This window comes from Mobula hypostoma, chromosome 15, assembly GCF_963921235.1.
Source record: "Mobula hypostoma chromosome 15, sMobHyp1.1, whole genome shotgun sequence".
Lineage (NCBI taxonomy): Eukaryota > Metazoa > Chordata > Chondrichthyes > Myliobatiformes > Myliobatidae > Mobula > Mobula hypostoma.
The window spans coordinates 65,530,183-65,556,976 of NC_086111.1; the positions used below are offsets into that span (position 1 = coordinate 65,530,183).

Consider the following 26,794-nt stretch of genomic DNA (forward strand, 5'->3'; position numbering starts at 1 on the left):
GGGTGGGCCATAAACCTGAATGTGCCTGTCTCTCAGTGAGCCTGCCTCTGTGCTGTATGCTGCATGAGCCATTTTTCCAGAAAGGAAGCACCCAGTCCCCACTACCCCCTCTTTACGTAGTGGTTCCCATGACTTAGCTGTCTTAAACATGCTAAAGGAAGTAATCCATTGCTGAGCACAATGGATGTGATAACATTCCCCAGCTGGGGAGGAATTTGGCCCCAGTCACCAACAGCACCTGTGACCACAATAAAAAGTTATTCTGCTACTTCACCAAGCATTGCAAATTCCACCGCTGAATAGGCTGACTCACGAAGTATCTCAGTCACGCAGCCCAGCCTGACTCCCCCAGTCGGGATACAGTCAGTGAGAAGTTGTGCAGAGCTGAAGGGTGGAAGCGACTCCCACTGGGTGGCACAATCAAATAGTGATGAATGTAACACATTGTTCAGACAAGAATTGGAGATTTGTGAGCAGTTTTGGGCCCCTTATCTAACGAAGGATGTGTTGGCATTGGAGGGGATCCAGAGGAAGTTCAGAATCAGGTTTATTATCACCGGCATGTGACGTGAAATTTGTCAACTTAGCAGCAGCAGTTCAGTGATCCCAGGAATGAAAGGGTTAATGTAAGAGGAGCATTTGATGGCTCTGGGTCTGTACCCGCTGGAACTTAAGAAGAATGAGAAGGAATCTCACTGAATCCCCTCAAATTTTGAAAGGCCTAGATAGAGTGGACATGGAGATGATGTTTCCTGTAGTGAGGGAGGCTAAGATCAGAGGGCACAGCCTCAGAGTTCCTCATTGGGTCATGTTACCACACTATATCTCTGAGTAACTAAAAAGAATAAACTGGTTGTGAATTAGATAATGGCACTTAAGATACTTTCCATAAAAAAATACTACTTGTGTGTGATCAACAAGAAACTAAAATTCTCCAAGTGTAGAGTTCTATTTCGAGAAGACTATCTTCTGTTGTTTCCGTTCACATTTCAAGAAGGCAAAATCTATAATCAAAAATTCCCACCGGACCAGGCCATCTTCTCACAGCTATCATCAGGATTGAAATTCCCCACCAGCAGGTTCAGGAACAGCTACTTCCCTTCATCTATTTGGTTCCAGAACCAGCCTGAACAGCGCTAATCTCTATTTCAACATTAAGGAGCAACACACAAACAAGTTGGAGGAACTGAGTGACTCTGGCAGGGGGTGGGGGGGGGAATGAATATTCAATGGGTTGAGACCCATCATTAGGACTGGAAAGAAAGAGGGGAGACAGCCAGTATATCTTCTCCTGACCCATTGAATTCCTCCAGCTCCACAAGAGGAAATTCCTCCAGATTCCCTTTTGTGTCCCTATAGCAATACTATGACCATATTCATCACTTTGTACTACAATGAACTTTTTTGTATTCACTTTGTGTTCTGTCTTATAAAAATTGTGTATTATTTCTTTTAATGTTTGTGCAGAGGAATTTACCAGGATGCTACCTTGATTACAGTGTATGTCTTGACAGCTAGAACTTTTCTCTTTGGTGTGAAGGAGGATATGAGGTAACTTGATGGAGGTGTACAAGATGATAAGTGGCATAGATCGAGTGGACAGCCAGAGACTCTTTCCCGGGGCAGAAATGATTAACATTAGGGAACATTCTTTTCCCGGGCAGAGGTGACTAATAAAAGAGTAGACTTATATGTTTGGAGGAAAGTATAGGGAGAAAGTCAGAGGTAAATCTTTTACACAGAAAATGGTGGGTTTGTGGAATTTACTGCCGGGGTTGGTGGGAGAAGCAGATGCTTTAGGGACATTTAAGAAACTCTTAGACAGGTACATGGATGATACAAAAATGGAGGCCCATGTAGGAGATAAGGACTGGATTGATTTTAGAATAGGTTGCAACGTTGGTACAACATTATGGGCCAAACGGCCAGCACTGTAGTGTACTGTTCCTTCTAGAAATCCCCACGTTTTCCAGCTATGCACATCACATCACATCATCGTCACTTCACAACACACAACTCTCTCAGGATTGCCATGGGCATGAAAGTGTTTGAACTTTAAATTTAACTTACTAATTAATGGGAACCTGAGGGGCAATTTTCACACAGTGGGTAGTACATGTATGGAGTGAGGTGCCAAAGGAAGTGCTTAACACGAGTAAATGAGATGTAAAGGACACTTGGACAGGTAGATGGAAAGGTAAGCGTAAAGAGAGATGGGTCAATGGTGGAAAATGGGACCAAATTAGATGGATGCATTGGTCAGCATGGATGAGATGGGCCAAAGGGCCTGTTTCTGTTCTGTATGTGTCAATTACTTTATAATTATAAAAGGGATAGTTGATTAGATGGACTCCCAGGAGTAGAGACTTCAGTTGCATAGGCTCAGGATTTCTCCTTGAGGTGGAGAAGGTTATGACCGTTTTAGACAGAATAAATAGAAGCTCAATGGATGGTTCAAAGATCAAGGACAATAGATTTGCCAAAGAATTATGAAACTCTTTTACTTTGAGGGTAATTATAACCTGTTATTCACTTTCTGCCGGAATATTTGATCTAAAATCTATCAGTGTCTTCTAAAGGAAATTAAGAACATTAGACAAAGGAGCAGAAGTAGGCCATTTGGCCCATCAAGTCTGCTGCTCAACTTCATCATGGCTGATTTATTTTCCCTCTCAACCCCATTCTCCTGTCTTTTTCCTGTAATTTCTGAAAGACTTAACTAATCAAGAACCATTCAACCTATACTTTAAATATACCCAATGACTTGGCCTCCACAGCCACCTGCGGCAATGAATTCCACAGATTCACCATCCTCTGGCTAAAGAAATTCTTCCTCATCTCTGTTCTAAAGGTATATCATGCTATTCAGAAGCCATGCCCACTCCACTGGAAACATTCTCTTAATGTCTACTCTAACTAGGCTTTTCAATATTCGGTAGGTTTCGATAAGATTCCCCTCTCCTCCTCTTTGAGTCTCTAGTGAGGTTCAGGACCAGAACCATCAAATGTTCCTTATGTGTTAACCCTTTCATTCCTGTGATCATTCTCATAAACATCCTCTGGACCTGCTCCAATGCCAGCATATCCTTTCTTAGATACAGGATGCAAAACTGCTCATATTACTCCAAATGTGGTCTGACCAAAGCCTTATAAAGCTTTAGATCCCTGTTTTTATATTCTAGTCAACTGGAAGTCAATAATGTCTAATTGGATGGGTATTAGAGGGAGAATGATGGGACTATGGAGAAATGGGGAGTGGGAGGAGAATGGGATTGAGAGATGGGTTGATTGAATTGCATTGGGGCATTAACCTAATAGGAGCTGGTAATAACTCAGTCAGCCAATTAGCCTCATTCTGTGCGATAACAAATGCATAATCTAATGTATGCTAATCTTCTACCCAACAGAGACTGCACCACACACAACATTCTCTATCCTTCTCCCCATTAATAGGCATGCTGAGGACTAAACCCAGGAGAACCATGATCACTCACCACCCTGCATCCCGATTGGGCCAATTGCTATGGGCTTCTCCACAACCAACAGTGATTATTCCCTCAGCCTAATCTCATCTCTGAAAATGGAGATCGGTGATGCTAAGAAACCTTTTACTTGGCCTTATTCATGGGTCACCAGAGATTCTAATGTCATCTTGGGGGTCAGTTGCCAACTATGCTTTCAGTAGCTGAGGCCTGACTGAAGAGCAAGCTCTAGCCAGTATTTATCTTTTATTCAACACGACACAGGGTAGCACACTGCCACAGTTAATAGAGCTGCTGCCCCAAATCTCAGTTCCAGGTTCAATTCCAGCCTTGAGTGCCGTCATGGTCGAGCTTGCACGTATCCCTGTATGAGCTTCCTCTGGGTGCTCCATTTTCCACCCACATATCAAAACTGTGCGGAGTGGAGAGTTTGTTGGTCACTGGTGTGTAGGTGAATGGTAGATTCTGGGCAGAGTGGACGAGATCTGGGGACGTGGCACAGTAGAGTAGCGGTTAGCGCAATGCTTTACAAGAGCCGGCTGTAGGACTGGGGTTCGATTCCCACCGCTGTCTGTAATGAGTTTATACGTTTTCCCCTGTGACCGCGCGGGTTTCCTCTGGGGGCTCTGCTCCTCCCAGATTCCAAAAAAAATGTAAGGTTGGGGTTAGTGAGTTATGGCCACCCTACGTTGGCACCAAAAGCGCGGTGACATTTTTGTGGGCTGCTCAGCTCAATCCTCGCTGAGTTGATTTGATGCAAACAACCCATTTCACTGTACAGTCTGTTTTAATGTATTTCTGACAAATCAAGCTAATCTTTACCTATTAGAGTGCGGGGAGAATACAGTTGGTGAGGGTAGATTAGTGTAAATGGGTGCTTGATTGTTAGCTCAGACGTGGCCTATTTTATGCCATATTAATCAATAACTATTATTAAAAACACTATGTGATCTTATGATGCTTGTTTTTCTCTCGTTCCTGAATTATAACAGTGTTTTTGTTTCCAGGGGTCTGCAAAGGATGTGAAACACACTGGGATATGCTGAAAGTTTACTTCAGAAGACCCTTTCCTTCGAGATTTTCTTACAAGTGTGGCTTGGTGATGTCCATGATATTTGCTTGTTTTATCACTGGATGGTGGGGATTATGGCTCTGGTTTTCGACAGGAAAGGCTTTTCCTAATAGAGCCAAGCTGTATGGGTTGACAAACCTAGGTAAACAAGGAAGCCCAACACTTCTGGGAAGGGATCCCAACAAGCAGAGATTAAATAAACATAAACAAGAGCGTTTTTGCTGCAAGGCATTTTATGTTTGACTCCTGGAGGCAGGACAAGGGAAAGTCACTGCGGTAGAAGGAACACAAACCCCCTGCCTCAGGAAGATATCAGGAGGGACAGAGGGCCAACTTCTCCAATCGTGACAGAAGACAATAAAGAATTGAATGAGGACTGGCTTCTTGCCTATTTACTCTGGCAGGCTGGGCAAGTTCCAATTAGTTTCAGCCTGGACTGGACTGTTTGTAGGGCTTGAAGGAATAACAGTTAATGAAATGGGAGAATAAGGCGTTACTAAAGCAACCACAGTAGCAAAGGAAATCATCTTGATCCAATCAGTCTTTGTTCTCTGCTTTCACTTGAGTGAATTTCCTTGTGTCGAGTTAAAAGCTCTATAGGTTTTAGCTCCTGGTAACAGTAGAAGGGGGACAACGCTGCCCACAATACCCGCAATAACCGTGATTTCCAGATTTAAGTCATTATTTTCTTGGCATTCATTTTTCTAGAATCCGCGTATTGTTATTAAGCCCAGAATTCACTGCCCATCCAAGATTACTCTCTCAGAAGATGGTTATGAGCTGCCTTCTTGAAACCCAGGTGAATTCACTGCCTCAGAAACTGTTGGTAAGGGAGTTCCAGGGTCCCAGCATGTGCCCCACCATCGAGGACATCATCAGAAGTCAGTGCCTCGAGAAGGCATCCATCATCAATGACGCTCATCAACCAGGACCTGTCCTCTTCTTATTACTACCATAATGGAGGAGGTACAGGAGCCTGAAGGCACATACTCAATGATTCAGGAACAGCTTCTTCCCCTCTGTCACCTGATTTCTAAGTGGACATTGAACTCATGAACACTACCTCACTACATTTTTTGATTTTTATTTTTGTACTACTTAGTTAAATTAACTATTAAATATTCCTAATACTTACTATAATTCATGATGTTTTCTCTATTATGAGGCATTTCACTGTACTGCTGCCGCAAAGACAACAAATTTCATGAGATATGACCGTGATATTAAACCCGATTCCTATTCACTATTTTCTTTGTAACGTAAACTACTTTTCATGTCTTGCACAGCACTGCTGTCACGAAACAAAACATTTTGCAACTTAAACCTGATTCTGATTTAGTCCCAATGATGATAATGGAATGCCGACTCTTTTCTACAGCAAAATAAGTGCTGGTTGGAGGGGAATCTGCGGAGGATAATGGTCACAGGTCTGGTTGCATTTGCCAGCACAGTCTTCATGAGCAAATAGAAAGTATTTTTGCAAGATGCATTGGTAATGGAATGAATAAGTGTTTAAGCTGGTGGATCAACCAATCAAGTTGGTTGCTTTGACCTGAGTGATGGAAAGGCTTTGGGGTGTTATCCACTGCAGAATACTCAGCCACTGACCTCTACTAGTAGTTAATCTAGTTGTCTTTCTGGCAATTATTCTAAACTCTTTGTTTTATGAGTTTCCACCATCAACGTCCTGGAGTTCACCACAAAGTCCTAGTCTGTTAGGGTGTATTCTGGAGTTAGGATATATAACAAATATTAACTTCACCAGCAATCAATCATCGGACATAAACATGGATTGTAAATTGAATTTAAGATGCAGCCCTGAATAATAGTTTTCCTGGAACAGCGGACTGGAGCGGATTAGAAACCAGACAATGCTGAGTGACATTCACTTTGAGTGTCTGGAATGTGGGTGCGAAGAAGGAGGTATGGGTGCAAAGGAGTCGTAAAACTATTGTAGGTACATTGTAGCTGTAGAATTGTCCTGCTGTTACCTTTGACTTTTAGGACATAAAAGTGTCATGTAATGTTGGGTCGGGAGGCCTCTCCTGCCAATAGTGTCTCAATATGACACCAGCTGCTCATTTCTGTTGAATAAAACACTTCTATATTCACCAGCTTCAGCATCTCTCTGGTAACTTTGTCCACATTACAACATATTCTACACACCCCTTCCTGTAACTCATCAAGCCCCAAGTCCACGCAATTTCTCAGCAAGACTTTCTGCGCCCCTTCCAGTTTAGTAACATCTTTCCTATAACAGGGTAATCAAAACCATACCCAGTATTTCAAGTGTGGCCCCACCTACACACACACACACACACACACACACACACACACAATGTTGGAAGAACTCAGCAACTCAGTTTGCATCTAGGCAAGTGAATAAACAGTCGATGTTTCAGGCTAAGGCCCTTCATCAGGACGAAGGGTCTCAGCCCAAAGCGTTAACAGTTTATTCGTTTCCAGAGATGCTGCCCGACCTGAGGCATTTTGTGTGTGTTTCTCTGGATTTCCAGCATCTGCAGAAACTTTTATACTTATGATTTGCTGACTCACAGTGGCCTGCTTTGCCTTGGATGGCACTGGGGTTGTTGGACTGTACTCTTCCAGTGAAGTGGAGAGTATTTCTTTACATTCCTGACGTCCCCGGTTGATGGTTGAAAACATTTGATGTTTGCTGTGTGTGAGTCTGTATAGATACCATTCTATTGCATGTTTGGATAAGTCAGGCTAATTTTTAACATTTGTTAGTAAAACTACACCAAGGACTCCCTACACCAATACCACCATCTCCTCTAATCACAAGAATATTACCGATTTGATTTATGATGCATCACAAACTATACTGTCTTGAGTTCCAATTCCTACATTCCTCACTGGATTAGGAATAAAAGGAAAGTTCACTACCTGAAAAATGATCCTAATTTCACTCCAAGCTTTCTTTCTGCTTCAACTTTGCCTCTGTTTTTACTTGATTATTCCATTCATCTCTTCTCCGTCAATTTGATACAGTTCACTAGCTTCCAATAGGGTCAGAGATCATAAGACATAGAAGCAGAATTGGGCCATTCAGCCCATCAAGTCTGCACTATCGTTCCACCATGGTAGATTTACTTTGCCTCTCAACCTCGTTTGCCTTTCTTTACCCCATAGCCATTGACGTCCTTTTCCAATGACTTGGCTTCTACAGCCAAATGTGGCAATGAATTCCACAGATTCACTGCCCTATGGCTGAAGAAATTCCTCCTCCTCTCTGTTCTAAAGGGACTTTCCTCTACTCTGAGATTGTGCCCTCTGGTCCTTGATTCCGCCACTATAGGAAACATTCTCTTTACATACACACTATATACTGTAAACCTTTCAATATCTGAGACCCCCCACCCTCCCCCCACCTATTCTTCTAAACTCCAGAGAGTACAAGCTTAGTACCATCAAACACGCCTCATATAGAGGACAGAAGCAGAAGCGAAAGCACACAAGGAGGCCATTCAGCCATCCAGACATTGTTAGCTCTTGTAACGCAATCCCTTCATTCCAATTCCCTGCAACACACATAAAAATTGCTGGTGAACGCAGCAGGCCAGGCAGCATCTATAGGAAGAGGTACAGTCGACGCTTCGGGCTGAGGCCCTTCATCAGGAGTCAGAAGACGAATGGTCTCAGGCCGAAACGCCGACTGTACCTATTCCTATAGTTGCTGCCTGGCCTGCTGCGTTCACCAGCATTTTTTATGTGTGTTGCTTGAAATTCCAGCATCTGCAGATTTCCTCGTGTTTGCAATTCCAATGCCCTTGTTCTTTTTCCATGAGCCAGCAACTTATTTTCCCTCAGGTGCCTATCCAACAGCTATTTGAAAACTTCAGCAGACTCTCCTTCCACCATCTCCACAGGGAAGGAAGTTACAGATCTTAATTCATTCCCTGCATTGTAAAGACTGCCTTGTACACTTTGTCCATCATTCTGTATGTGTTCCCTGCTTCAGCATCTTTGCTGTGAATAGTTACCCTCTTACCATGGTCCTAAACACTTTACCAACCATTCCCTCAAACTGCTCTTACAACTTTAATAGTTTCTGCTCATGTGCTGGTAGGATATGTGCACTTTTTAGATATAGCCCGATCATATTCTCATTCCCAGTATACACTCAGTGGCTTTATTAGTTACCCCCTGTACCTAATGAGGGGGCCAGTGAGTATATGTTCATGGTCTTCTTCTTCTGGAGCCCATCAACTTCAAGGTTTGATCTGTTGTGCATTCAGAGGAAATGTGGTTATTGAATTACAGTCACCTTCCTGTCAGCTTGAACCAGTCTGGCCATTCTCCTCTGACTTCTCTCATTAACAAAGCGTTTTCACACAGATAACAGCCACTCACTGGATTTTTTTTTTACTCTTTGTGCCATTCTCTGTAAACTCTAGAGACCTTTGTGCATGAAAATCTCAGGAGATACTCTGACCACCCCGTCTAGCATCAATGATCATTCCACAGTCTAAGTCACTTAGATCACATTTCTTCCTCATTTTTATGTTTGGTCTGAACATCTGAACCTCTTGACCAGGTCTGCATGCTTTGATGCATTGAGTTGCTGCCACACGATTGGCTGATTAGATACTTGCATTAATGAGCAGGTGCACAGGTAGACCTAATAAAGTGGCAACTGAATGTATATTACTTTGCACATCTCTGTATTAAAAGTCATCTACCACAGGTTGCTCAATCTGCCAGTCTAAGTCACCAAGTCAGAACATTGTGAGCTGAAGCCTTAATTCAAGAGCCATGGTGAGGACATGCTTCATGACACATGCCTATCATCTCCCTCTGGTGTCCCTCCCCTTTCTCTTTCTCCTAACACATACCTTCTTCTTCAGCCCTTTATCTTTTCCACCTCTCACCTCCCATCTTTTTAGTTTATACACCTCTCCCCCTCTCCCATCTACCTTGCCCCTCACCTTGCTTCACTGATTACCTGCCAACTTGTCCTCCTTTCCCTCCCTCCAACTTCTGGTTTCATCCACCTTTCACCCCGATGAAGGGTGTTGGCCTAAAACGTCAACTGTTTATTCCTCTCCATTAATGCTGCCTGACCTGCTGAGTTTATCCTGCATGTTAATCTGGAATTTCCTTCCCCCTTCCTTCTTCTTCTATTCCCCACTCCGACCTCTCACATCTTCTCACCTGCCTATCGCCTCCATCGGGGTCCCCTCCTTTTTCCCTTTCTCCTATGGTCCATTCTGTTCTCCTATCAGATACCTTCCTCTCCAACCCTTTACCTTTCCTACCCACCTGGTTTCACCTATCACCTTCTAGCTAGCCTCCTTCCCCTCCCACCACCTTTTTACTCTGGCATCTTCCCACTTTCTTTCCAGTCCTGAATAAGGGTCTCAGCCCAAAATGCCAACTGTTTACTCATTTCCATGGATGCTGCCTGACCTGCTGAGTTTGTCCAATATTTTGTGTGTGTTGCTTTGATTTCCAGCATCTACAAACTTTCTCGTGTTTATGATTTGCTGGCTCTCTTTTGTTGTGACATATTACATTGTTCTTGTTAAAGGTCCTATCCATCTGGGTGAAACAACAAGGGACCTGTTAGGAGTAATGGGATACATATAGTTCTCTGTTTGATGAGACCATTCTCCTCAGTGAATATTACTTGCCCATTTTGTGAGCTGTCTTTAGTAGGTTGTTTCACATTCCTCTGTTTGTGAATACACTGATGAGATGAGTCCATTGTCTTTAACAATGATTTTGATAAGATTATGAAACCATAAGACTATAAGATACAGAAGCAGATTTAGGCCATTTGGCCCATCGAGTCTGCTATGCCATTTCATCGTGGTTGATCTATTTTCCCTCTCAGATCCAGTCTCCTGCCTTCTCCCCATATCCCTCATGCCCTAACTAATCAAGAATATCCTTCTCCCCATATCCCTCATGCCCTAACTAATCAAGAATATATCAACCTCTGCCTTAAATATACCCAATGACTTGGCCTCCACCCTACCTGTGGCAATGAATTCCATGGATTCACCACTCTCTGATTAAAGAAATTTCTCTTCATCTACATTCCAAATAAATGACCCACTAGTCCATCGGCTGTAGTAACAAAGATTTTGAAGAGTCACTTTTTGGTGTTTTCCAGTGCCCTTCCTGTATACAAACATGTAAGTTAAATGCAAATTTTTCTCTTGCTCAGATCTTATCACCTCCTTTCCTTCAAAACTACAAAAACATCATCCCACACGCTGTTCTAACAATGGCTCCCGGAACTGAAGTGTTTATTATGTTTCTCTTCCACATATACTGATCCGTTGAGTGGTTCCAACATTTTCTAATTTTATCCTGCACACAGTCTTCCTTGTTAGTCACTAATTGTGGCACAAAGGTTATATATTCTGATTGATCAACTCCACCTCCTATAATTCTCCAGTTTCCCTCTTCTCTAATTCCGGTCTTTCAGATTTATTTATCACATGTACATCGAAACATACGGTGAAATGCTTCATTTACAGTAGCAAATAACACAGCCAGGGATGTGCTCGGCCAGCCCACAAGAGTCACCACACATTCTGACACCAACATAGCATGTTCACGATGCTTGGCAGAACATTACAGAACACAATGAAATAGAACATAACAAGCGACAAAGCAAAAAAAAAACAAGTCCCGTTCCACCCTCCCACCCAAACAAAGTGCTGGTCTTGGGAATCTCCCTGACCTAATTGCACCATCACCACAGGTGCCTTTTCCATTGCCCAGGCATTAAGCACTGAAATTCCCTGAGCCTCATTTTCTTCCTTTAAGGTCTTCCCTAACATCTACTAGGCTGTCATCTGTCCTAATATTTACAGGTGTCATCATCACCATCTTTATGCGCCATGTCTAAATGAAGTGGGCTATCATGGTCTATCCACGAACATGATTGATATGGCAAACTTTCTACAGAAGTGTTTTGCCATTGCCTTCTTCAGGGCAGTGTCTTTACAAGACAGCTGACCCCAGCCATTGCCAATACTCTTCAGGGATTGTCTGCCTGGCATCAGTGGTCACATAACCAGGACTTGTGATATGCACCAGCTGCTCATACGACCATCCACCGCCTGCTCCTGTGGCTTTACATGACCATGGTTGGGGGGAGGGGGGCTTTAGTGGGTGATAGACATTCCCCAAGGGTGACCTGCAGGCTAGTGGAGGTAGAAGTGTATCTCCACCCTGCCACCCACCTACCTGTGTATTTTATGTTCAGTATTTCTATGATAAAGTAGCTTGTGGCATTTTTGCTATGTTAAAGCTGTTAAAAAAATATGCAGTGTTCTTATGTTTATTTAAATCTCCATTGTGTAGATCATGATGCAATCCGACTTTCCTTTCTGGATCACGTTTTCCCAGTGATAAGAGCATAAGACCATAAGACATAGGAGGAGAATTAGTCCATTCTGCACATCGAGTCTGCTATGTCATTCCATCATGGATGATTTATTATCCCTCTCAAACCCACTCTCCTGCTTTCTCCCTGTAAGCTTTGATATCTTTCCTAATCAGGAACTGATCATTCTCCGCTTTATGGGAATAATCCCAGAATGGTGCTCTCTTCTTGGCACAATTTGCCTTTTGACCCACAATATACATGCCAAAGAGACCCCATACTTGATATCATTTAATTTTTTCTGAATATTTCTTCTTCAGCCCCTGGGTGGTTTCTAAAGTAGGAGCCTTTTAAAAAATTCTGTGAATAAAAACAAGGCCCTTTGACCCTATCATTTACTGTCAAACCCTGTCAGATCTCCATTTGAACTTGTCTTTGCTCTCTATCCTTCAGCAGTGCTGGAGAAGACTGCCTGTGGGTGTAGAGCTCTTTTGAGGTGAGAATTCCCCCCTTCCACCACTTGTGTAAACAACATCCTGACTTTCCTTATTAATGTTGCAGTCTACGTCAAGACAGAAAGGAGGTAGAAATTGGGAATTCTCTCTTGAAAAGGACCCTGGGAGTCAGCAGCAATCATCACCAACATTATCACAGCTCTGCCCTCATGATCATCAGTGAATTATTCCCCAAAACACCTCAACAATGTCAGAAAAATAAACAAAATGAATGAGTTACCTCTTTGGCATTGATTGCTTTCTGGTCAAGTTGAAGAGAGTACAAGGTATCCTTAGCTCCGATGAACAACTGGTCATGGTACTCATCCAGGAACATTGAACGGAAATCCAGGAAACCACGGAGTCCAAAGAAGATAACAGATCTATTGGCAGCCATGAGGTCTAAAGCGAAGGAAACAATGGTGTTTATATTCTCAACATTGTTAGTCAATGCATCTTGCCAAAGATGTTGCATTACCTTGGATAGGAGGTACAGAAGCCTTAGGTCCCACAGCACCAGTTCAGGAACAGTTATTACCTTCAACTGTCAGCCTCCTGAACTGCTGTGAATAACTTCACTCAGCTCAACCCTGAACTGAATCTACAACCTATTGACTAGAAGATCTGCAGATACTGGAACTCCAAGCAACACACACAAAATGCTGGAGGAACTCAACAGACCTGGCAGCATTTATGGAAATGAATATAAACAGTGAACGTTTTGGGCCGATAACCTTCATTGGGACTGGGGAAAAAAGATGCGGTCAGAATAAGAAGGTGGGGGGAGGGGAGGAATAAATACAAGGTAGTAGGTGATAAGTGAAACTGGGAGCGGAGAGCTGGGAAGTTGATTGGTGAAAGAGATAAAGGGCTGGAGATGTGGGAATCCGATAGGAGAGGGTAGAAGGTCATAGAAGAAAGGGAAAGGGGAGGAGCACCAGAGGGAGGTGATGGGCAGGTAAGGAGAGAGAGAGGGAAATGAGAATGGGCAATCATGAAGGGAGGTCTTTACTGGAAGTTTGAGAAATTAATGTTCATGCCATCAGGTTGGGGGTTATCCAGCTGGAATATGAGGTGTTGCTCCTCCAAGCTGAGTGTGGCCTCATCACAGCAGTAGAGGAGGCCATGGACTGACATGTTGGAATGTGAATGGAAAGTAGAATGGGCGGCCACTGGGAGATCATGTTTTTTCTAGCAGACAGAGCGTAGGTGCTCAGCAAAGGGGCCTCCCAATCTATGTCACCAGGAGCACCAGATACAGTAGGTGACCCCCATAACTCACAGGTGAAATATCGCCTCACCTGAAAGGACTGTTTGGGGCCTTGAATGTAGTGAGGGAGGAGGTGTAGGGGCAGGTAAGCTCTGTCTGCTTCGTCCATGGTCTCCTCTACTGCCGCAATGAGGCTACACTCAGGCTGGAGCAACAACACCTTATATTTTGTCTGGAATTTTCCGCTTTTGTTTCAGCTTTCCAGCAACAAATTCACAAATTGCACAACATACACTCAGTGGCCATTTGATTATGTACCACCTGGAGCTAACAAAGTGGCCACTGAGTGTATGCTCGTTGTCTTCTGCTGCTGTAGCCCGTCCAATTCAAAGTTTGACATGTAGTGAATTCATAGATGCTGTTCTTCACACCACTGCTGTAACATGAAGTTAAATGAGTTACTTTCACCTTCCTGTCAGCTTGTACCAGTCTGATCATTCTCCTCTGACCTCTCTCACTAACAAGGTATTATCGCCCACTGAACTTCCGCTCACTGACGTTCTTTTTGCTTTTCACATTCTCACTTTCACCACACGGATTCCTCTGTGTGATCTAATTTCATCCCACATCCCAAAGGCATCTAGGTTAGTAGGTTAACTGCCCATTGTAAATCTCCCTGATTGTGTAGATAAGTCTCCAAGATGGCGCTCGTGATTCACAGTAATCTTTTACGGGCAACTCACAAAATTACTATATATACCACTCTGCGTGGGTGGAAGGGTGGAGATATGTCTCTACCAAAGGAGGTGTTAGGTGCTCCTTCCCTCTGCTAGCCTGCAATTCACTCTGGGGCAAGCCGCAGCACTTGCTTAGCCCCCCACTCCCCGCCGCACCACGATTCAGGGTCACGGGAAGCCACGGGAACAGGTGGTGGATGGTCGTATGAGCAGCCGGTGCAGATCACAAGTCCTGGTTATGCAACCACTGACTTCAGGCAAACAATCTCTGAAGAGTATTGATAATGGCTGGGCTCACCCGTCTTGTGAAGACACTGCCCAGAAGGCGGCAATGGCAAACCACTTCGACAGAAAAAATTGCCACGAACAATCATGGTCATGGAAAGACCATGAACGCCCATGTCAATACAACATGGCACACGACGAACAAACTTCTTCCAAACTACTATCACTGCAGTCTGTAGATTTATTATCTTTATTTGTTTTTCTCTATTTGCACAGCTTGTCTTCTTTTGCGTGCTGATTATTCGTCAGTCTGTTTGTGTGTATTTTTTCATTGATTTTGTTGTATTTCTTTGTTCTACTATGATTGCCCGCAATGAAATGAATCTCCAGGTGGTATATGGTGGCATATACAGTACATACTTTGAACTTTGAGATGAGTGGAAGAAACTAGGGGGAAGTTCATGGGAATGGTATGTTAATTGGCTACTGTAAGTTGCCCTGAGTAGTTTGCAAGGAAGCATCTTTGTATACATCATATCAGGTTATAATCTACATATATATTTTCTAGAGATTTAAGACCTGGGAAACCAGATATATTTTGAATTCATTCTCTGAGTGGAGCTTATTGGCAGGGTTCAATTGTGTGTTCTACAAGTTGCAGCATGGTATGTAGCTTGCTTCACTGATGGATTACCTGTTCTGTGTCCAAATAAACTCCCCAGGGTTGACGCGTACTTACCCTGGAGGTCCTGCACTGTGGGTTCACTAGACTGATTTCTGTTTTGAATGAACTGCCTCATAATGCAGATCCTGGCCTGGGGAGTTATACTTTAATCAGACCACAACCTGGACATGAGCTGGGGGTGCGATTGGCCAAGAACTGGGTAGACTCGAGCTCGTGACCTCCTCCTTCCCCTTTCTAAGATGGGTCCTTCTGCTAATTTATCTCATTGTCTTTTTTGTGAGAGGCAAACGTCACACTTCAAAATCAATTTGTGGTGAACCATGTGTGTTGAGATTCCAAGAGCCACAATTAAAGATCAGCTTTTCATTCTAATTATGAGGCAAATGATGAACAAATTTCTCTCCACCTGAGTGATGCAGGACCCTTTGACACTTTGGTCTGGATCAGGGGTAATACGGTAGCATACAGGGCAGCAAATTAGCACAGAAGTATAGTGGTTAGGGTAACACTTTACAGCACCAGCAACAGGGGCTCGATTCCCACCACTGTCTGTAAGGAATCTGTACATCCTCCCCAATGACCGCGTGGGTTTCTTCCACTTTCTCTGGCTTCTCTGCACATTCCAAAGGCCTATGGGTTAGAGTTAGTGAGTTGTGGGTATGCCATGTTGACAACAGAAACAAGATGATACCTGCAGGCTGCCCCCAGCACATCCTGAGAGACTGTGCTGATCGTTGATGCAAACAACACATTTCACTCTGTTTCGATGTACATGTGAACAATAAAGCTAACCTTCAAAGGATTCAACAAACTAAACCAAGAATTATTATGTAGAATTAAACCAATTTTCAAACCAACTTTGAAGTAGATTTGAAGAATTGGATTGAAGGTATCCACGTTCCAGGACCCAAGAGGAATATTGCCAATTTCAGTTTTTCTAATGCAGCAGCATAACCTTTCCAAAGGGCCAAAGAGTTGATTGTGGCAAAATTAATCTTCCACACATATTCTTTGCTCAACTTCTTGTTGTAGGCAAGAACCAGCCTTCAGTGCTTGTAATTTGCAAAGAGCAATCTGTTTGAAGTTAAAAGGACACCTGGGCTGGCTGCTGAGAGATGTGGCTTGCAAAGTGATGTGACCATCAGACTTCTTGTCTGTATTAGCCAGACACAAAACAATGGGGCTATGTTAATTGGCCTATATTAAACCAGAAACTACAGCTAATTTATTTGCACCACGACCCTCAGGGGCTTTTAGACTATCTGTGTGAATTATTTTGTCCCAGCAAAGGTATCTGGAAAACATCACAGGCAGATGATACCATCTAGTAGCAAACAGTATAAATATTAGGAAACACTGGCGACAGTTGAGACAAAGAAGAGATAGAATTCATTCCACAGTCTTTGGGTTCTATGATGGATGACCTACTCATCTGCTTTTCATTGGAATTGTACCCGTGTTTGGAAATCCTTTGCAGTGTGTAAATCTTTTGTAATTTGGAAATCTTTTATAAATCAGAAATCCTCTGTGAGTGTTAAATGTGTGAAGAATCACTTACTTAAATTTAAATACAGTATGTATCATTAAAAATAAAATAAACTGTGTTTGAACTACTTTGTCAGCTGGAAATAGCTCCTCTTCAGTAGGGAAAGGGAACCCACCTCTCCACCAGTGGGTATTGGCAGATAGACCACACCACAGAGACTAGACAGGTAAGTAAGCTCGTCCTTGAAAACCTCCCTATAGTGAGAATACCCGTAGATATCTATATTGGAAAGGGTTTAAAATCTTCTTTTGAGTTTAGGGTTTTGCAGACGGAAGACAATACTATCACAACTGATCCTTAGTGTCAATACATCTTCTCTCCCCCTCTTCATACTCCTTGATGTATTTCATGTCCAGAATCTACCTACTTCTCTCTCAAGTATGTCCAGTGATTTCTCCACAATTCAGTCTTAAACACCTTACCATTTATCCTGAGAGTGTGACTTCCCAGGGAATATCCTCCCCACATTCAATATGTCAAGCCCTGTCATAATATTGCGCGTTTCACTGAGATCTCCTCTCATTTTCTAATCTCTAGTGAATACAAGCTTAGTCGATTCGATCGCTCTTCATATGATAATCCCAAAGAATCAGTCTGATCACTCTTCACTGAACTGTCTGCAAAGCAAGTACATTTCATGCGAGGTACAGAGACTAAAACTGTACATGGGACTCCAGATGTGATCATACCAAGGCTGTATATAATCATAAGATATTCCTGCTTCTATACGTAAAACCATTTATACTGAAGGGCAACATATCATTTGACCTGTGTACTTATTCATGATATATTGCATTTACCTGGTGGGCCAAAGGGCTAGTTTCTGTGCTGTACTGTTCTGTGTTCTATGTTCTACTTGCCCTTTCAGTTAATTTGTCCAAATCATCTTAAAGTGAAATTAAGTGAAAAAATGCAGATACTGGAAATCTGAAATACAAAAAGAAGGTGCTAGAGGAACTCAGCAGGTCAGGCAGCATCAATCGAAGCAACAGACAGTTGATGTTTTGGGGTGAGACCCTTCATCAGGACTGGAAAGTAAGGGGAAAGACGCCAGAATCAGAAGGTGGGGGGAGGAGGAACGAGTACAAGCTGAAGGGTGACCAATCAATCTACTGACCCGTATGTCCTCCGGATGTGGGAGGATACACACGAAGTCGTGGGCATCAATACCTTACAGACAATGGCGAAATTGAGCGCTGCGGGCTGGTGCTGTAAGAACATAATGTTACTGTGCCAACCCCTTTGAGCGCCATACATTTTAGGAAAACACCTTATTAGATAGCTGCCCACAACTCACTAATCCTAACTGTACGTCTTTGGACTGTGGTAGGAAACCAGAGCACCTGGAGGAAACCCACACAGCCACAGGGAAAACGTACAAACTCCTCACAGACAGTGGTAAGAATTGGTGATCGCTGGTGCCGTGAAATGGTATGTTAACTGCTATGCTACTGTGCCCCCCTCCACCCAGTAGCATTTAGAAGACATTAATTTAGACACTTCAATATGGAGGGAATGGAGGAATATGGATCATGTACAGGCAGAAGGGATTTAGTTTAATGCAACATTATGTTTGGCACAGACTCTGTGGGATGAAAGAGTCAATTCCAGTTCTGTATTCCGAGACGTCTCTCAAGCTCCTTTATGGAAACAGAGCAGGTGATAGAGTTCAGAATGCCAGAAGCTTGAATCAGTGTCTTTATCCAACCAAGACAATTCTTCTATGAATGGCTGAAATGAATTACTGCTCAAACACAATTCAGTGCTTTGCCACTCGGCCATCAGAAGTTACCCCTTGTGACATTTCTCAGGAAATAATAATAAAACTAGATTATGCTTAAAACAGACCATCTTTGTTTTCTAACCTCTGGCTTCTCATCATCCCCATTCTGTAACAGAAATGTATCTGGTTGCCAGGTTTTGGGTGACTTCACCCTGCTTCAAACCCAGGCCCTGAGGTGTAAATATATTTCATCACCTTCACTATTCACTCAGCATGGAAATCAATTCTCTGTACTGAGGAAGTTCATTTGCTTAAAACTCGGCCTCGGAGGCACAAGAAGAGATTCGCACGCATTTATAACGGGTCTGAAGGGGCTGAGGATTTGTACTATACACTAATTCACCTCATCTAAGGCTGAGGCTTTATAAGGCATTAGTCAGGCTGCTCTTGGAGTATTGCGAGCAGTTTTGGGCCCCTTATCCAAGGAAGGTTGTGCTGACATTGGGGAGGGTCCCGGAGGAGCTTCACAAGAACAATCCGGGAATGAAAGGGTTAACGTATGAGGAGCCCTTGGTGGCTCTGGGCCTGTACTTGCTGCAGTTGGGAAGAATGGGGGGAAGGGGGAAATCTCATTGAAAATCTTTGAATATTGAAAGGCCTAAATAGAGTGGATGTGGAGAGGATGTTTCCTGTAGTGGGAGAGTCAAGGATGAGTGGGCACAGCGGCAGAATACATCCTTCAGAACAGGGGTAAGGAGGAAATTCTTTAACCAGAGGGTGATGAATCTGTGGAATTCATTGCCATAAACAGCTGTCATTGGGTATAATTAAAGTGGAAGTTGACAGGCTCTTGATTAGTAAGGGTATCAAAGGTAATAGGGAGAAGGCACAGCAGTGTAGTGGTTAGCATAATGCTTTACAGTACCAGTGACCCAGGTTCAAATCCCGCTACTGCCTGTAAAGAGTTTGTACATTCTACCCATGAAAACATGGGTTTCCTCCGGGTGCTCCGGTTTCCTCCCACAGTCCACAGACATACCAGTTGGTAGGCAAATTGGTCATTGTAAATCGTGCTGTGATTCGGCTAGGGTTAAACTGGAGGATTGTTGAGCAGTGCAGCTCAAAGGACAGGAAAAGCCTATTCCACACTGAATGTCAATAAGTAAATAAATGAAAAGCTGGAGAAGGGGTCAAGAGGGATAATAAATCAGCCATGATGGAATGGCAGAGCAGACTCGATGGGCTGAATGGCTTAATTTTTCTCCTATGCCTTATGGTATTATCTTGACTCTCTGCTTCTGCTGTCAATTATTTTTCTGCCCTCTCTATGACTCTGAACAGAGTATATGTCCGCAGGTTACTGATGGCAATAACCGTCTCTCTTTATGCACTCTAGTGCTGCTCCAGAGAATTGCTTCTATTGCTTGTTAAAACACCCTGGGAAAAGTTTATTCAGGAAGTGTGAGTAAGGCAGCCAACACTTGTTATAATGAAGTAAAGAGATGACAAAATTCTAGAGGTAGGTATCCCTGACCCAAGGGCAAGAATCCCTGAGGGAACTGAGTCTTTGATGCAGGATTTTCCAGAAAACAAAGCAATGTTGGCAACCCCTCCATCTAACAGCAAAGATTTCCAAGCATAACTTGGACACATTTGCTTGGGCTCTGATTTCTCCTCTTCCTTTCCAGTCCTGATGAAGGGTCTTGGCTCAAAGCATCAACTATTTACCCTTTTCTGTAGATGTTGAGTTCCCCTAGCATTTTGTGTGTGTATATTTGCTCGGAGACTGTCCATTTCCCTCCACGGATGCTGCCTGACCTATTGAGTTTCTCCAACGCTTTGTGTGTTGCTCCAGATTCCAGTATCTCTTGTGTCTCCGAGCTTAGCCGACACAAGTGACACTGAAAGCCTGTCTTCAGTCATGGTCTTCATCCAGCAACACGCAGTCACTTTCCTCAGCACAGGAATCCTGTGAATTCCGAGAGAGTTCCGGGCTATTCTCATTCAGACGTCCCAGGAAAGTGGTGACATCGACTACTCTCTGCAGCAGTCACATTTCAGCCTCTGTCAGATCTGATAGTGCACATAGTTCACCTCGATCTGTCAGAGCCGGCTTGACATCATGCACTCGTATCGATGGTATTTTCTCCAGAAAACTGCTCTTATTTCAGCCTTCATGTTCGTCTGTTCCAAGATATTTTGTTTCCAGTTCTCTCCACCCCACAAGTTCTCTGCAGCAATACTTATCATAACTCACACCAAAACATTTGGATCTGGTTCACCAACTAAGCCAGTTTGAATACTGACTTTTCCTCCAGTATCCAAAGTGAAAGTGGTTCATTGTCCTAAACACAACTACAATGAGTAACATAGCAGCATCACAGGCAGCATTCAGAAAACATAAATTATTCCCATTTTTTACAAGAAAGAACACAATTAGAACCAAAATAAAATGCCCATTTTTAGCTTAGAAGTGGTCAAAATGATATTGTTTTGTCCAGAGTGAAAGAGAGAGAGAGAATGGGAGTGAAAGAGAGAGAAAGAGAGGGAGAGAGCAGGAGAGAGAAAGAGAGAGAGAGAGAGAAAGAAAGAGAGAGAGACAGAGAGAGAGGGACAGACAGAGAGACAGAGAGAGAGAGAGAGAATTATACCATATTGTTCAGTGAGAGAGAGAGATAATATTTTGTTGGGAGAGAGAGAGAAAGACAAAGTGAGAGAGAGAGAAAGAGAGAGAGAATTATACCATATTGTCCAGTGAAAGAGAGACAAAATCATTTTCTTGAGAGAGAGAGAGAGAGAGAGAGAGAGAGAGAGAGAGAGAGAGAGAGAGAGAGAGAGAGGTATTCAAGGAAAAGAGAGCTATTGCAACAGACCTGTCAACCACCAGTCATTTAAAATTAGGCTGGCATCTCAGTTTGACATGCTTCATTCTTTAAATTAAGCCCAGGCCCCTCATGCATTCCAGTCAGCCTGTCTTCCATCACTCTGGTTTTGATCTGCTATTCCACTCCTGACATTTACCTCACATTGTCAGGGCCCGACTCCCATCTAGTTTATTTGCAGTGGACAGTGAGTGGCTGTGGAGTGCGAGGGTGGGGGCGGTGGTTTGAAGGCTCTGCCCAGAGTGTCAGAAAGAGGGTGGTTGAAAATTGGAGGGCAGGTCACCCCTTCCAGCCCCGCTTTCATCACCCTGTCACAGAGCATTCACTGAAGCCCTGGTAGCTGTGTGTGTCTGAATCAGAACCTGAGCCAGGTCTATTATCACAGACTTTCGTTTCAGTACTACAGTACAACACTTAAATATTATAAATTAAATAAATAGTGCAGAAGAATAAGTATTGAGGTAGTATTCATGGGTTTCTGACCAAGAAGATCATTGTGGACTTCAGGCATGCTAGGAGCCACACTCACGTCCCCATCTACATCAACGGAACTGTAGTGGAGCGTGTATCAAGCTTCAAATTCCTTGGGGTCCACATTTCCGAGGATCTCACCTGGTCCTTGAACTCCTCCATCCTGATCAAGAAGGTGCAACAGTGCCTTTGCTTCCTGCGGAGCATTGAGAAAGCTCACCTCTGTCCCAGGATACTGATGGACTTTTACCGCTGTAACATTGAGAGCATACTCACCAACTGCATCTCAGTGTGGTATGGCAATTGTCCTGTATCGGACTGCAAAGCACTCCAGCGTGTGGTGAAAACTGCCCAGTGGATTATCCGCACCCAATTGCCCACCATTGAGAACATCTACCATAAACGCTGCCTGGGCAGGGGGAAAAGCATTATCAGGGATGCATCTCACCCTAACCATAGACTTTTTACTCTCCTCCCATCCGGTAGGCGCTACAGGAGCCTCCGCTCCCGCACCAGCAGGCTCAGGAAGAGCTTCTTCCCTGAGGCTGTGACCCTGCTGAACCTCTCATCACAGTGCTAAGCAGTATTGCACCCGTATTGTACTGTCTCAGTGCTTTTATATTTGTGTGCTGTAGCACTTACTTTTTATTCCCAGTTATTTTGTAAATAACACTACTCTTTGCACTTCTGGTCAGATGCTAACTGCATTTCATTGGCTTTGTATCTGGACTCGGCACAATGACAATAAAGTTGAATCTAATCTAGTCTAATCTAATCTATTCAGAAATCTGATGGCGGAGGGGAGGAAACTGTTGAGTGTGGGTTTTCAAACCCCTGTACCTCCTTCTGGGTGATAGTAATGCACAGAGGGTGCGTCCCAGCAGCGAGGGTACTTAATGATGGATGCCACTTCCTGAGAGACTATTTATTGAAGATGTCTTCGATAGTGGGGAGGGTTGTACTTGTGATGGAACTTGCTGATTCTACAACCCTCTGCAGCCCCTTGCCATCCTACGCATTGGAGCCTCCACTCCAGGCTGCGATGCAACCGGTTTCCTACCACAGTCCAAAGACGTAGCAGTTGATAGGTTAGTTGGTCATTGTAAATTGTCCAATAATTAGCCTAGGATTATATCAGGGTATTGCTGGGCAGAACAGCTCAAGGGGGCTGAAGGGCCGATTCTGCACTGTATCTCTTTAAATAAATTATTAAGCAGTCACGTCCAGAGTTAACAAGGACATGGATGAAGGTTTCAGTAGCGGCAGATTTGAGGGGGTAGTGCAAAGCTCCGGAGGAATTAGACAAACAATTTTCTCCAGCCTCAGACGGTTGCTGTGGAGGAGATCGGTGGGCAGGAAATCAAACACAATGCACCCAGTCTTCCCAATGTTTAGTTGGAGGTAATTTTAGGTCACAAAAGTGAGCAAGCCACATGACCTTTTTCCTTCCCTGTCAACATCTCTTCACTCAGGGCTCCAAGACCAGTTAATGTTTTCAAACACATGTATTGTTCAGATGCTCACGGACACAGAAGCAATTGCTACTAGAGGTCTGCCCAAAGGCATCCCACAGCTAGGACACAGCGCACTGTTTTCATAGTTTCCTCAGTCTGCTGACAATCCAAACCGGTTTTAGAACTCACTCATGGAGTCATAGAGTAACACAGCATAGAAAGAGGCCCTTCGGCCTGACTGGTTCATGTCAACCACAGCTAGCCTCAGTTGTCTGTGTTCTGCCCATAACCCTCCAACATCTTCCTCTCCATATACCTATCCAAGTGTCTCTTAAATGTTCCATTTGTACCCGCCTCAACCACTTCCTCCAGCAGCTCATCCTAAGCCCTTGCTACCCACTGTGTAAATAAATTACTTCTCAGGTCTCTTTTAAATATCTACTCTCTTATTTTGTATTTGTGCCCTCTAGATCAGAATCAGAATCAGGTTTAAAATCTCCGGCACATGTCATGAAAATTGTTGTCTTTACGCAGTAGTACAATGTAAAATATAATAATAGAGAAAAAAAACATGTGAATTACATGAAATGTATATATATTAAATAGTTAAATTAAATAAGTAATGCAAAATAAGAAAATAAAAAAGTAGTGAGGTAGGGTTCATGGGTTCAATGTCCATTCAGGAATTGGATGGCAGAGGGAAGAAGCTGTTCCTAAATTGTTGAGTGTATGCCTCCTCCCTGATGGAAGCAATGAGAAGAGGGCATGTCCTACTTGATGGGGGGTCCTTAATGACGATGGCACCTTTTTGAAGTATCACTCCTTGAAGATGTCCTGGATACTATGGACTGGTTTAGTTTGTTCTTCACTTGAAAATTTGGGCGTGATAACTGCCAAACAAAGAGTAAAACATCAAGGCAGGTTACCTAACTACACACACAAAATGTTAGAGGAACTCAGCCGGTCAGGCAGCATCTATGGAAATGAATAAACACTTGACGTTTCAGGCCGAGACCCTACTTCAGGTCTGGAAAGGAAAGGGGAAGATGCCAAAATAAAAGGGTGGGGGGAGAGGAAAGAGGATAGCTAGACGGTGATAGGTGTGCCAGGTGGTTAGGAAAGGTAAAAGGCTGGAGAGGTGGGAATCTGACTGGATAGGACAATGGACCATAGGAAATGGGAGGAGGAGGGGACCCAGAGGGAGGTGATAGGCAGGTGAAAAGAGGTGAGAGGCCAAAGTAGGGAATAGGAGAGGAGGAGAGGTATTTTTTTTAATGGAAGGAGAAATTGATATTCATTACTGAAGCACCTTCAATTACTCCAAAAGACTGAAGTTTGGTAAAAATACTGAAAGGCTTTTATTCGCTGTACAATACGACCTCCACAGTGAGTGTCTGCCCCCGGACTGAGGGGGAGGGGCAAGACGAACACCTTTATACAGGATTCTGTGGGAGGAGCCACAGGGGCAGTCAGCAGAGGGGTGTGTCCAGACAGGTAACCGAGTTACAACATATATACATGGTTTACCACAATACCATGAGGTGTGAGGCTACCCAGATGGAATATAAGCTGTTGCTCCCCCTACCCTGAGGGTGGCCTCATCTTGGCACAAGAGAAGGCCATGAACCAACATGTCAGATTACCTGGCTGGGTTTGGTATTAATTATTGGTTTATTATACATAATAATACAGTAATACAGTGAAAAGCTTTTGTCTGTGTGCCATCCGGACCGATCATGCCATACATAAGTGCATCCAGGTGGCAAAAATGAGAACAGATTGTAGAATGTGGTTTTGCAGCTGTAGAAAAAGTGTAGTGGGGGCAGACACAGTTACCACAGTGAGTAAAAACATTTTTCCTCACATCCCTCAGGATCTTCACGTTAACTCTTTAACTTGCTTTCTCCTGGCTTTGAACCCTCTGCCAGTGAGAAAACATTCCACCATGTCTGAACCCTTCAGCAGGCACACCTGCTGCCTTACATTGACCAAGGTTCAGTCCTGACCTGTAGTGCTGTCTGTTAGGAGTCCGCACATACTCCCAGTGACCAAGTGAATTTCCTTTAGGTGTTCTGGTTTCCCCTCCACATCCCAAAGAGATGCGGGCTGGTGGCTTAATTGACCATGGTACATTATCGATAGTATGTAGGTGAGGGGTAAGATCTGTGGGAAGGAGGATATGATACCTTGGTGGAAACATAAAGAGGAATAGGTTATAGGGCATGGACTGCTCTACAAGTTGGCATTGACTCGATGGGCTGAATGACTTTCTTCTTTGTTATAATGAATTTGGAAATAAATTTATGATTTGTCCATATATATCATTGGATAAATAAGACAAAAATAGTTATCAACAACGTCAAAAGGATAGAAAATAATTATCAGACATCAAGAGGATACAAAACATTTCTTTTGATGAAGGGAAGCCGAGGCCTAATGTTAAAATGTAGAGAAAGGCCTCTTAAGGACACTATCAAGAAGGGCCTCATCACACACAAGGTAGTGGACCTAACTGTGTTCTTCCATGTAACATCAGTTGAAAGCAGGGATTGGATAAATTCTTTGACATCACATCTATCAGGTTTTGTTAAAGAACTATTCTGAGAGTCGTTGAGGTGGCTATAATCCCAAGACAGGCACAAAGGGCTGAATGGCCTTTTTATGTAACGCTGACAATCACAGTACCATTGAAAGCCAAGGCAGGGAATGGATGGGCCTGTCATGATCCATCTTGGCTGTCTTTCACTCCTGTTTCACAGTGAGGCCTCGGCATCACACGGCAGTTTCCTGAGAGACAGCAAACAGCCAACAAAAGCAATCTAAATCCTTTCCTCCTGCTGAGCTGGGCTGATAGTTGCCAGCACTTATTAGACATGCTCCCGGAGTGGTCACCATGTGCCTTTCTGGCTCCTACATTCCCCATACTACCACCCACATTGGCTGAATAACCGGCCAATCTTGATGATACCCCACCATCCCAACCAATCAGAAAGCCAAACAAATCCCAGCTGAGGTCAAATATCTGTTGATGCTACATTCAACACTTTTACAGGCAGTGGACAAAGATTTTCAAAAGAACTAGTAATTTTATTACCTTTTTGCTCATTACTCTTTGCTTCATAAGGAGAACAAAGACCTGGAGATGTTGTCATAATTCATGGAAACTCCAGGGCAGATCCGGAGACTTGGCAGCATAGTATGACGAGCCTGCTCAATATATTCCCATGGATATAATTCAGGCCCAATAAGTCAAGCCAACTTTTACGTCACTAGATATTGATAGCTTCAAACCACTTTCCGCTGGCACAGCAATTCATTTACTGCCATTCCTGCACTGCGCTAAGCGAAAAACCTCTTGTTAACAGATCCTTCTCATTACCTGTGCTTATGACCAGAGTGCATAAGATTGTCGAAGTTTTTGTTCTGGCTTCCAATGCCAGAATCCAAAGC

The 26,794-nt window shown here is 43.5% G+C and overlaps 1 protein-coding gene across 2 annotated transcripts in view; it reads right to left on the reverse strand.

The window, feature by feature from the left end:
* Positions 1–26,794, reverse strand: part of LOC134356939 (semaphorin-3G-like) — a 224,896-nt gene that overhangs the window by 101,182 nt on the left and 96,920 nt on the right. For both annotated transcript variants that reach the window (XM_063068205.1, XM_063068204.1), the window contains exon 2: positions 12,653–12,813. In XM_063068205.1, coding sequence (XP_062924275.1) covers positions 12,653–12,813 — 161 coding nt within the window. The remainder of the gene's footprint in view (positions 1–12,652; positions 12,814–26,794) is intronic.